Source organism: Quercus suber, unplaced genomic scaffold, assembly GCF_002906115.3.
Source record: "Quercus suber isolate HL8 unplaced genomic scaffold, Cork oak 2.0 scaffold_242, whole genome shotgun sequence".
NCBI classification, from domain to species: Eukaryota; Viridiplantae; Streptophyta; class Magnoliopsida; order Fagales; family Fagaceae; genus Quercus; species Quercus suber.
In genome coordinates this window covers 991,734-1,003,131 of record NW_027069699.1, presented here as the reverse complement: position 1 = coordinate 1,003,131, position 11,398 = coordinate 991,734, and the positions used below count along the sequence as shown (strand labels likewise).

Sequence of the window (11,398 nt, the reverse complement as noted above, 5' to 3'; positions counted from 1 at the left end):
ACTCAAAACACAATCAATATAATTTATATGAAAGATAGTATTGAATTTTTAGGAATCAAAATACTTTATATGCACTTTATATAATCTAGATTCAAGTGATTTGTAATTTATTATTTCTTAGTAAAATTATATTAAAAGTTTATAGCTAATATTGTGCAATGCATGGGAATAATCCTAGTGTGTGTATATATATGTACGTACCCAAATCTTCCTTATTAGACCAGACCTAGGGTTTGGCACACAATTTACTTATATAGTGGGTAATGGGTTTCCTACTTTGGGTAGCTCCCAGTCGAGCTTTAAGAAAGAATTGCCTTGCACAGCCTAGCCTCCCTCTTTCCCTCATTAAGCTCTCTCAAGCTACAAATGTGTTCTCTCTCTCTCTTCTTCCTCTCTCTAGTATCCAACCCCTTTACCTCCTTACTTTCTCTTATTTATAGCTTAAGGTTAGTGGGGGAATCATGATTACCTTTGATTCCGCTTGTGTGGGTGGGGCCCAAATTGATTATTCCTGACAAGGAATATGCTTAATTGGGAATGACATCAAGGACGTTGGAACTGGCGCCAGCCTCCAAAAGATTGCTTGGTAGCGCAATTCCCCATGGCACTCCCAAGCTGCTGAGGCATTTCTACCCATCACATGGATACCTACCAACCATTCTACACGTGGGTGGCATTCACGTGTCAAGCTTATGAATAATGAGTCGGTCATGACACTGGGCCTGGGCCTGACAATATTTATGGTCCTATTTTGGCCTGGGCCCAAGATAAATGGGTCTGTGGTCGTATGCCATACAATACATATACACACACACATACATATGGTATGCTTATTCATTGATTTTCAGTTTTAGGATTAGAGTAGGCTTTGTTTTTTGCCAAGGTTGACATGTTTAAGCTGCATTGATTGAAAAGGTTTTGCAGAGGCCAAAACAATATATCCACAATCATACAACCCATCACTAATGGTCTGCCATTGAACTTAGGCCACAGGCGAGGGCTCGGGATGGCCCACAATACTCCCAACCTAATTTCTCCACAGCCCACAACATAGGTGCGTAACACTGTGGTTTCTCAACACCGACAAGTGCAACGAAGAAGAAGCCATGATACCCGATGACATCACTCCGAATCCGCTACAAACCCTTGAAAACCAAAACACCCAAAAGCTTTCTTGTGAGTTTCACACCAAAAAAGAACAAAAAGAGGTTTCGACAGCACTGATGTTGTTTGATAAATCATGGGTTTCTTCCAATAATAAGAGAAAAAGCACGCAAAAAGATGAATATGCTACTACTTCCATTTCTCACAATTCCATAGTGGCCTCCAACACACAAGAAGAGGAGGCTATGTCGTCCATGTCGACGCTAAGGGCTATTTCTCTGTTATGATCCTAGTGTCCCACATGGATTAAGTATAAGTTTAACCATGTCTTTATAAGCACTTGGGCATCCTCCCCTTGCAAGCCAATTTTCAAGGGTGAGTTTTTCCCTTGAATTTGTAACATTTGGTATTAGAGCCAATCATCACCCCAATTAATCGGGTGTAGCTCATTGAGTATGGGATCAAATGAGTTACGGTTTTGTGGTCGGATCTCTGAAGGGGCGACCTAGAGGCTAAATTAAAATTACTAATAGTTGAGTAGAGCCACCAAAAAGAGAAAGGGCTACCAACGGGCTAGTGTCGTTAGACTGAGCCGTCGTGGACGTCGGCTGCGGAGCGTGGTGACATGTTATAATTTTAGTGTCCTATATGGATTAAGTATAAGTTTAACCATGTGTTTATAAGCTCTTGGGCATTCTTCTCTTGCAAGCTGGTTTTCAAGGGTGAGTTCTACCCATGGGTTTAACTATGTGTTTATAAGCCCTTGGGCACCCTCCCCTTACAAGCCGGTTTTCAAAGGTGAGTTCTACTTATGGGTTTGTAACATTCTCCTTGGAAAATCATGAAGATGCTCACGAAGAGTGATATTGGTAGTTTGAGTCGGCTTTTGGTTCATCAAAGTCTTGTCCACACCCATATTATGGCATTCTTTAATGCAGACTCAGTTAAGAAGATCGAGGGTAATAGATTGAGTGTAATAGTTTTCGATCGAGATTCAAAGTCGGATTATGAGTTGGTTTTCAAGAAGTAGCCTTCATCTAAGGGCTATGTTTTCAATGGTGTGGATGACTAAATTTCTTGGTTCGAAATAAATCAAACAACCAAAATAGTTTCACAAATGCAAATTTGTATTGATGAATATGTGGTACAATTCTCTATGATTACAAAAGAGTAATCATCTTATTCGATCTCCTTGAAAGATTTGTTGATTGGAATTGTGGTGTGTGATTTTGATTTAAACATAAGATATACTTTAATTTGGTTGAGGCAGGGATTGAAGACCCTTGAAATAGAATTACAATGAATTTTTGGCTATGAGCTTGTTAGAAATTCTTTGTTTTTCGCGTGTTCTTGGTGCGTTCTTCCTTTTTGAGGGTTTGTGGTGGAAGTTCTTCGATACTTTGAAGGCTTGAATCCGTAGAGTTTCGTTGATTTATGGCTTGTTGAGGTTCTTAGAGGCTTTTGAGCTTGATTCCGATGAACTTTGAGATCTAGGAATAAGATTTGGATGATTCATCTTCGAATGTTCTTCGTATTAGAAGGTTTGTGGTGGAAGTTCTTTGGGGCTTTGGAGGCTTGAATTCGTAGAGTTTCGCTGATTTGTGATTTGTTGAGGTTTCTGGAGACTTTTGAGCTTGATTCTAGTGACCTTTGAGATCTAGGCAGGTAGTTTAGATGATTCTGATTTGAATGTTCCTTGCATTTGAGGTCGAAATTCTTGAAGTTTTTGGAGGCTTCAAGGCTTGATTCCAATAGAGTTTTTGTACTTCTGAATCTTCTTCGATGCTGCTTGTGCTCTAGATGGCTTGGTCTCTCTTTAAATGCCTTAGGAAGGCTTCTATTTATAGGAGTTTGGGGGTGGGTGAGCAACACGTAACAGAGTTTGATTGGTCACACATGTCATAGCCTGATTGGTCTGCTTATATTATCACTTACACCGTTGGATTGCTTATGTTATCGCCTACACGTGCTGGACTAATTATGTCATCGCTTATACGTGCAGGGTTGTTTATGTCATTGCTTACATGTGCTGATGCGTGATTTTTTTTTTTTTGCTTGCATTTTATGCCCCTATTTCAATGACACTTGGCAAATTTTTGTTGGTTTCTGATTAGTGATAGCAAAACCTAGTAACAATATGTGACACTTTGTAATTAATCATATTTTGTGGACTGAGTAATATGATGTGTCACCTTGTGATAGGTCAAAAATTTTCCCTCTCTACAAATAAAATGGCACGAGGATTTTGTGGCTAGGAGGAAATTGAAGGTAGGAGATATCATTGGGCTTTACTGGGATCCATGCCATTCAAAGTTCAATTTTTGTGTTCTGCAAACGGCACATTAGATGTATTGACTAGTCTGCTCTTTCATACACTTTAGGCTTACGTGATCTTTTATATGTGACTTAATATTGCTAGGAAAAAACATATTAGATTCATCTTTTCTTTCCTTTACTTTTGGGCGATTTTTCGTTTTTCCTCTTGTAATATACCTCGTGAACTGAAAATATTTTTGTTTTGTTTTTGCTTCTTTAACACAAGTTTTTTTAAGCAATGAATCTCGTATTTATTGTGGTTTGGTCAAATTTTAGTCTTTGACTCTTTGGAATCATTGTTGTTGGCTTGATCAAATTCGATAAGCATTCTTTTCTATACTTGTTAGGGTACCCCTGTTCATCTATTTTTGCCTTCTTGTTCTGTATGTATTAATGTATTATGGATATTAATTTTGTCTTCAGCTGTACACCCCAGTCCTTAAAAGTGAAACATTCTTTAGGAACCTGATCAAAATCCAAGTATGTTTTATAAGAGAACCTTTGGGCATATTGGCCTCTTGGTACAAACATGTCTTAGAGAATCAACAGAAAAATTCAATAGCTGAACATAATAAATAATTTCCTTTGAAGTATCTATCCAAACCGATATAGATGTCAAACAGAATTGGGGTACAAAAGGAGACTACTGCAGATTAGAACAAGACCTTGTAACAATGGAAGTGAGACCAATTCCATCAATTCCTTAATTTATGTCCTCTGCTGTAGAAGAAGCTGAGAACTCTGGGTCATATATATATCCACACAAATTATAGTTGATTTTGGTTTCTTTGTGTAAGATATACAATGCCATAATTACAGAAATCAATGTTGTGGATTACCTCACCGATTGACGACCATCTACATGATAGCCATTAAATTTTTTCTGGGTGTAGTTGTATAGATGATTTGTTTGCATCAGATGGATAGTATCACTAGGTAAGTTAGTAGGCCTGAACTCGCCAATAGAAATATTTTGTAAGTGAAAGAAAGCAAATAATAATTTCAAGAGTAATATGCTTATATATACTCCCATTTGATTAATTCAAAGCAAAGCATGCCTATAATTTTTCTTATGCAAAATGCTCCTTAAATATTTGAGACATTAGGTTAAGCATACCCAAAGACAGCTAATACAATTCTGTCTTTCAAATTTAAAGATGTGTTAATGATTAATCTTGCGTGTAGTGAAATATCAAATAACAACTAAACTAGAGTACATCTTTCAAATTTTGACAACAACTAAAAAATAAAAAGAGAGCCTGATGCATATTGTCTGAGCCCGGGTTCGAACCGGGGACCTCTAGTGTGTGAGACTAGCGTGATAACCAACTACACCACCCAGACGTGTTGACACGAATCTGCAAGGTTTTATGAGTCTACATTAATTAACATTTGAGTTTTGATTGCAACACTTGAAACTTCAAACCGAGTCTGGACTGTTTTAAACATATCTTGATTGCTTGGAGCCTAAGTGTTTTTAATCGGTTCATATTCCACCACAGAAATTCTCATCATTTTCAGTCTCACTAATGGCTGTTGCAGTGGTAGGTTTCTGTACGGGCCCCCGCACCTTTTCTTATATCAAGCTTTGGACCCAGGCCTGGGAGTATAGCCCATAAGGCCGGTCTCCCTCTATATGGCGCCCCACCCCCGGGCCACGCATGTTGCAGGCCCAATCCTTGCCTTTTCATCATTTCTCAGCAACGGTCTCCTGAGCATATATAAATCTGCTACTCTCGGGACGCCCGCCCTTTACCTGCCCGGCAGTATCTCGGAGAAGCACCGCTGCCGAGAATTATCGTGAGGGTGGGAACCAAGTTCCAACGCCACCCTCACCGCATCCCACTCACACCTAACCACCCATTTACGATCGTTAATACTGGACCGCCAGTTGCACTTACTGGCAAGTAATTATGACGTCTCCACTAACTATGGACTATAAATACAGGAAGTATTAAGAATAGAAGGGGGGATGGGAGTGAAGATGGTTGAGTTACCTTACAATCAGGAACCTCCTCTGCAATCAGTTTCTGGGGATGAGCGGTAAGGAGAGTGCATTCAGAGAGTGAGCAAAGAGAGAAGGTGACCCAGACCCACGAGGAAGGAATAGAGAGGACGTTAGGTCTCAGCGAGAAGAACGACCCAGAGTAGGAAATCCAAGCCCACCATACAAATAAGTTGTGAGCCCAAGTGAGGCCCAGCCCAACGGGTTTCGGTATTGGGCGCGTACAATTGGCGCCGTTTGTGGGAAATCCTACTAAGCAGTGGTTCCGCTGAGACTGGTTCACAGGAGGATGTCTGGAGGTAACGCAGAGAGCGGCTCGGCAGGGTCTTCCCGGGGATCCACCTGGCGGGAATGAAGACAGAAGAGACGCGAGGATCCGGCTTACGAGCGACTAGAAGAGCGATCCGGTCTTAGAGAAGGATCCTATCAAACGGGAAGAACGGCATCCCATGCTTCCCGGAACGGGCAGCTCGACGCCAGGGATGAGGAGCTCGTGCGGCTGCGGAGGTTAGTAGAAGAACTGGAATTGGAAGCGAGGAACGAGCGCCGCCGAGTGGGTCAAGACGACCGAAGGGGAAGGCCAGATGCCGAGGAAGAGAGACGCGGGATGGGGTCAAATCAATCAGGATCCCACCGCCACAGGGAGCGTTCACACTCGAGGGAGTCCCGTCCCCGGCGAGACCGCTCCTATTCAGTGGAATCTCGCCGAAGACAACATCGCTCGCGGTCACGGGAGTATAGGAATCGGGACTCAGACTCCCCAGAGGGGCGGCCGAGGAATGCGGCCATGGACGCGATGAGCCGTGCGCTGCGCAGGGCTGCTCGGTCCCCATTCTCAACAGATATTGAGAGAGCGCCGATGCCGGACAGATTTGCGAGCCCACCGTTCAATTCATACGGAAGGAAAACGGATCCCGTGGAGCACGTCAGTCACTACATCCAGATGATGTCTCTCCATACCCGGAATGACGCTCTAATGTGTAAAGTTTTTCCCTCAAGCCTAGGACCCACAGCTTTGAGGTGGTTCAACGGTTTGCGTAAGGGCTCCATCCATAGTTTCTCCGAGTTCATACAGGAGTTTGGTTCCCGTTTCGTGACGTGCAGCCGAGAACAGCAACCGGTGGACGCACTGCTGTCTATGAAGATGAGGGCAGGGGAAACCCTCCGTGACTACGCTGGCCGGTACTGGGAGCTCTACAACGAAATTGGCGGAGGGAACGAGAAGATAGCCGCAAGCACTTTCAGAATGGGATTACCGGAGGAGTCAGGGTTGAGAGAGTCATTAACTAAGAAGCCTCCCGAGGATATGAGGCAGTTGATGAGACGCATTGAGGAGTACAAGCGACTGGAAGATGACAAAATGCAAAGTAAAGGCAAGGCGCAGGTGACGGATCGTCCTCGGCAAGGCGGTTTTCAACAGAGGACACGGGGAAATTTAAGGATACAAGAACCAGTAGCACCGGTGGGGGAGGTGAACGTGACGTTCAAGGAGCCCGTACATAAGATTGTGGATAAGATCAAACACGAGCCGTATTTCAGATGGCCGAACCGGATGGCTGGCGACCCCACCCGGAGGAATCAGAACCTTTACTGCACCTACCATAAAGACCGGGGACATACCACCGAGCAATGTTGAGTGTTGAAGGACCATCTTGGGCAGCTGGCTAAGGCAGGGCACCTCAAGGAATTTGTGACGGACGCTGGGGAACGAAGAACAGTGCCTGGCGCTCCAAACGGAGGGAATCCCCTGCCGCCTCCTCTTGGGGTAATTGATGTTATTCACGTCGCCCCGAGGGGCGTTTCAACAGCAAAGGCGAAGGGGGTGTTGACGATGACATCTGTGGAGGGAAGTACGGGCATGCCGCCCCCTACAAAGAAGAATAAGCCCACCCGAGAGCCGATCGCTTTCGATGACAGTGATTTGGAAGGAACCATTTAGCCACACGACGACGCATTGATAGTCACGGCAAGGATTGGTGGCTTCGTGGTGAAAAGAATAATGATAGACCAGGGAAGCGGGGCGGATGTTATGTACCCGGACCTATTCAGGGGGCTCGGGTTGAAGAAGGAGGATCTGGCGAAGTACAGAACTCCCCTGGTCGGGTTCGACGGGAAAATGGTGACTCCCGAGGGGCAAATCTGTCTGCCCGTGAACATGGAAGGCAAGGAGATAATGGTAAGCTTCGTCACAGTTGCCTCATACTCCCCCTACACGGCAATTCTTGGGAGGCCATGGATACATGCAATGGGTACGGTCCTGTCCACTCTGCACATGAAGGTCAAGTTTCATACCGATTATGGTGTCACGGTGGTACAAGGAAATCAGCAGGCGGCCAGGCAATGTCTGATCGCCATGGTCGATTGGAAGAAGGAACAAACCGACCAGGCGGATCGGGCCAACCCCGAATGTTTGTCGTCGGAAAAGCCTTTATAGCAACTACAGAACCCGCAAGGGGATAAGGGGGTAGCGCGAGCCGAGAGCATGATCAGGGTAAGGGTGCTGCCAGACGCAGACAAGTACTTCCAAATAGGGGAGAGCATGGGGGACCGGGAAAGGATAGAAATGTTGCTGCTCCTAATACAAAATGTGGACGTATTTGCATGGAGCCCATACGAGGTGCCCGGGGTTGATCCTGAATTCATCATGCACAGACTTGGAGTTGACCCCTCATTCACCCCAAAAAGGCAAAGGCCGAGGAGGTCGGCCTGGGAGCATTCGGAGGCAGTAAAAGAGGAAGTCCAAAGATTGAAGAAGGCAGGGGTGATTCGGGAGATCTTCTTCCCGGATTGGTTGGCGAACACCGTGGTAATGAAGAAGAAGAACGGCAAGTGGAGGGTCTGCGTCGATTTCACCGATCTGAACAGAGCCTGCCCAAAAGACCCTTTTCCTATGCCAAAGATTGATCAGCTGGTGGACGCCATGGGTGGGCACCCTAGGATGAGTTTTCTGGACGCTTTCCAAGGGTATCACCAAATCGCCCTGGCGCCCGAGGACCAAGAAAAAACGGCATTCATCTCCCCGGAAGCAAACTACCACTACACGAGGATGCCCTTCGGACTGAAGAACGCTGGGGCCACTTACCAACGAATGGTAACAAGAATGTTCCGAGACAAGATAGGACGCACGGTCGAGGTGTACATCGACGACATGGTGGTGAAGAGCAAACAGGAAGCCCGGCATTTGGGGGACCTTCGGGCGGTTTTCGAGGTTCTCAGACAGCACAAGTTGCGCCTTAATGCGGAGAAGTGCGCATTTGGCGTCAGATCCGGGAAGTTCCTGGGGTACCTGATCAGTGTGCGGGGAATCGAGGTCAACCCCGACCAGATAGAAGCTGTGAAAAGACTGAAGCCACCGAGCAACCCGAAGGAAGTGCAAATCTTAACCGGGATGCTGGCGGCACTCAATCGGTTCATCTCAAAATTCACGGACCGCTGCTGACCATTCTACCAACTGCTGAAGAAATGGACTGGATTTCGGTGGAGTGAGGAGTGCGACGAAGCCTTTGCGGAGCTGAAGAATTATCTGGCACGGGCGCCGATGCTTACCGCGCCAGAGCCAGGTGAGGATTTGTTCATGTACCTGGCGGTGTCCGAGCACGCTGTGAGTGCTGTGTTGCTGAGGGACAGAGGAATCCAGCGACCCGTGTACTACATCAGCAAGACACTGGTTGACGCCGAGACTAGATATTTGCCCTTGGAGAAGCTCGTGTTGGCCCTAATACACGCCACCAGGAAGCTGCCGCACTACTTTCAAGCACACACGGTACACGTCTTGACCGAGTACCCATTGCAGTCGTTATTAAAGAGGTCGGACTTTACGGGCCGAATAGCCAAATGGGGAACTAGGCTTGGTTCCTTCGACATACGGTACCGACCCCGAAGCTCGGTGAAGGGCCAGGTCCTTGCGGATTTTATTGTCGAATTTTCACCCAAGGAGAAGGGGGAGATGGTTTGCCGGCTGGAAACCCGCCCATGGAAAGTGTTCGTAGACGGCGCTTCGAGCTCGATGGGTGCCGGCTCAGGGGTCGTTATAGTCACCCTAGAAGGAATACGACTCGAACGGTCGTTTAGATTGGGTTTCAGGGCATCCAACAACGAGGCAGAATACGAGGCTTTCCTGGCCGGACTAAGGGCAGCTTCGAGCCTGGGGGCTCGGGAGATTGAGCTATATTCGGATTCGCGTCTGGTGGTTAATCAAGTGCAGGGCAGTTTTGAAGCCCGAGATCCCCGGATGAAAGCGTACCTAGAACAAGCGAGGCTAGTTATGGCAGGCTTCCACACGGTGAAAGTTTTCCACATAGCCCGAACACAGAACAGACATGCTGACTCCCTCGCCACGCTGGCGTCGTCAGTGACTGAAGAGATACCACGGCAAATCAAAGTGGAGCTCATTTCTGAGCCAAGCGTCAGAGTGGTGAGGGACTCGGGAACTACAGGGATCAGTGTCACGGCAATCGCAGCCCCTACGCCGTGCTGGATCGACCCCATTATTGACTTTTTGGCTGACGACCGACTGCCGAGTGACGAGAAGGAAGGCATCAAGATCCGCAGGGTGGCTCCTCGGTATTGGTTGGCAGAAGACCGAACTTTATACCGAAGGTCCTTCGGAGGGCCGTACCTCTTGTGCTTACGCCCGGAGAAGGTGGGCGAGCTCTTGGCGGAACTCCACTCTGGGGTGTGCGGCGGCCATGTCGGAGGACGGTCACTGGCACACCGAGCAATGACTCAGGGGTTTTGGTGGCCTCAGATGCAGAAGGATGCTGCCGAGTATGTACTCAAGTGTGAACAATGTCAGAAGCACGCCCCTCTGATCCACCAGCCTGCAAGCAACTTGAGCCCGATCAGTAGCCCTTGGCCATTTGCGCAATGGGGGCTGGACATCATCGGCCCATTCCCTCGGGCGACGAGGGGACGAAAGTTCATTCTGGTGGCCGTCGACTATTTCACCAAGTGGGCGGAAGCGGAAGCCTTGGCCAACATACGAGACGTGGAAGTAAAGAAATTCGTATGGAAAAATATCATCACCAGGTTTGGGGTGCCGAACACTATCATATCGGACAACGGGCTACAGTTTGATAGCCGGGCGTTCTGAGACTTTTGCAGCGGTCTCGGCATCAAGAACAGGTACTCGACCCCTGCTTACCCACAGGGCAACGGTCAGGCTGAGGCCGTGAATAAGGTGATTGTGGGCGGGCTGAAGAAAAGGCTGGAGGGCGCGAAGGGAAACTGGGCCGAGGAACTTCCAAGAGTCTTGTGGGCATACCGCACCACCCCTACCGAGGTGAATCTGTGTAGTGCGCATGTAGCTCGGTTCAATCAAGCCACAAACAACGAAATGATGGTAGAGTGCTTGGACAAGATGGAGGAATGCCGTGAAATGGCGACGATACGGCTTGCGGAATACCAGCAGAAGCTCGCCCAGAGATACAACCGAGGCATGAGAACGAGGGAGTTTATCGCCGGAGATTTGGTCCTTAGAAGAGCCGTAGGCAGCATGCGGGACACAGGTGCCGGGAAACTGGCACAAACATAGGAAGGACCCTACAGGGTCACTGCAGTGGCCGGTGCGGGGGCTTACTTCTTGGAAGACCTAGACGAGAGACAACTACCCCGGCCGTGGAACGTCCATAATCTAAAGAAGTACTACCATTAATGTGCGGTACGCCAGACAAAGTTCACCGCACCCTGTTGTATACGTTTTGTTAGTTGTGCTAAGGATATTTCTCATACAGATCTGCACTTTTCTAACCCTGACTCTCGGTTCGATCCATATCACCGAGCAGGTGGAAACCTATGCCTTCCTATCCTAAGGACAGAAACCTGACTCTCGGTTCGATCCATATCACCGAGCAGGTGAAAACCTAGGACTTTCTATTCTAAGGACAGAAACCTGACTCTCGGTTCGATCCATATCACCGACTCTCGGTTCGATCCATATCACCGAGCAGGTGGAAACCTATGCCTTCCTATCCT

General features: G+C 47.1%; 3 protein-coding genes and 1 non-coding gene across 4 annotated transcripts; 3 read left to right on the top strand and 1 right to left on the bottom strand.

The window, feature by feature from the left end:
- Window positions 1–4,690: 4,690 nt before the first annotated feature.
- TRNAV-CAC (transfer RNA valine (anticodon CAC)) lies at window positions 4,691–4,764 on the bottom strand. Its single transcript has one exon. It is a non-coding gene; the product is annotated as a tRNA-Val (tRNA).
- Window positions 4,765–6,212: 1,448 nt separating this feature from the next.
- Window positions 6,213–7,061, top strand: LOC112033669 (uncharacterized). Its single transcript, XM_024066456.1, has one exon. The coding sequence runs from the start codon at window positions 6,213–6,215 to the stop codon at window positions 7,059–7,061; it is 849 nt and encodes a 282-aa protein (XP_023922224.1).
- A 363-nt stretch (window positions 7,062–7,424) lies between these two features.
- LOC112033658 (uncharacterized) lies at window positions 7,425–7,859 on the top strand. Its single transcript, XM_024066445.1, has one exon. The coding sequence runs from the start codon at window positions 7,425–7,427 to the stop codon at window positions 7,857–7,859; it is 435 nt and encodes a 144-aa protein (XP_023922213.1).
- A 1,104-nt stretch (window positions 7,860–8,963) lies between these two features.
- LOC112033647 (uncharacterized) lies at window positions 8,964–10,958 on the top strand. Its single transcript, XM_024066434.1, has 2 exons — window positions 8,964–10,453; window positions 10,529–10,958. The coding sequence occupies exons 1-2, from the start codon at window positions 8,964–8,966 to the stop codon at window positions 10,956–10,958; spliced, it is 1,920 nt and encodes a 639-aa protein (XP_023922202.1).
- Window positions 10,959–11,398: the final 440 nt, after the last annotated feature.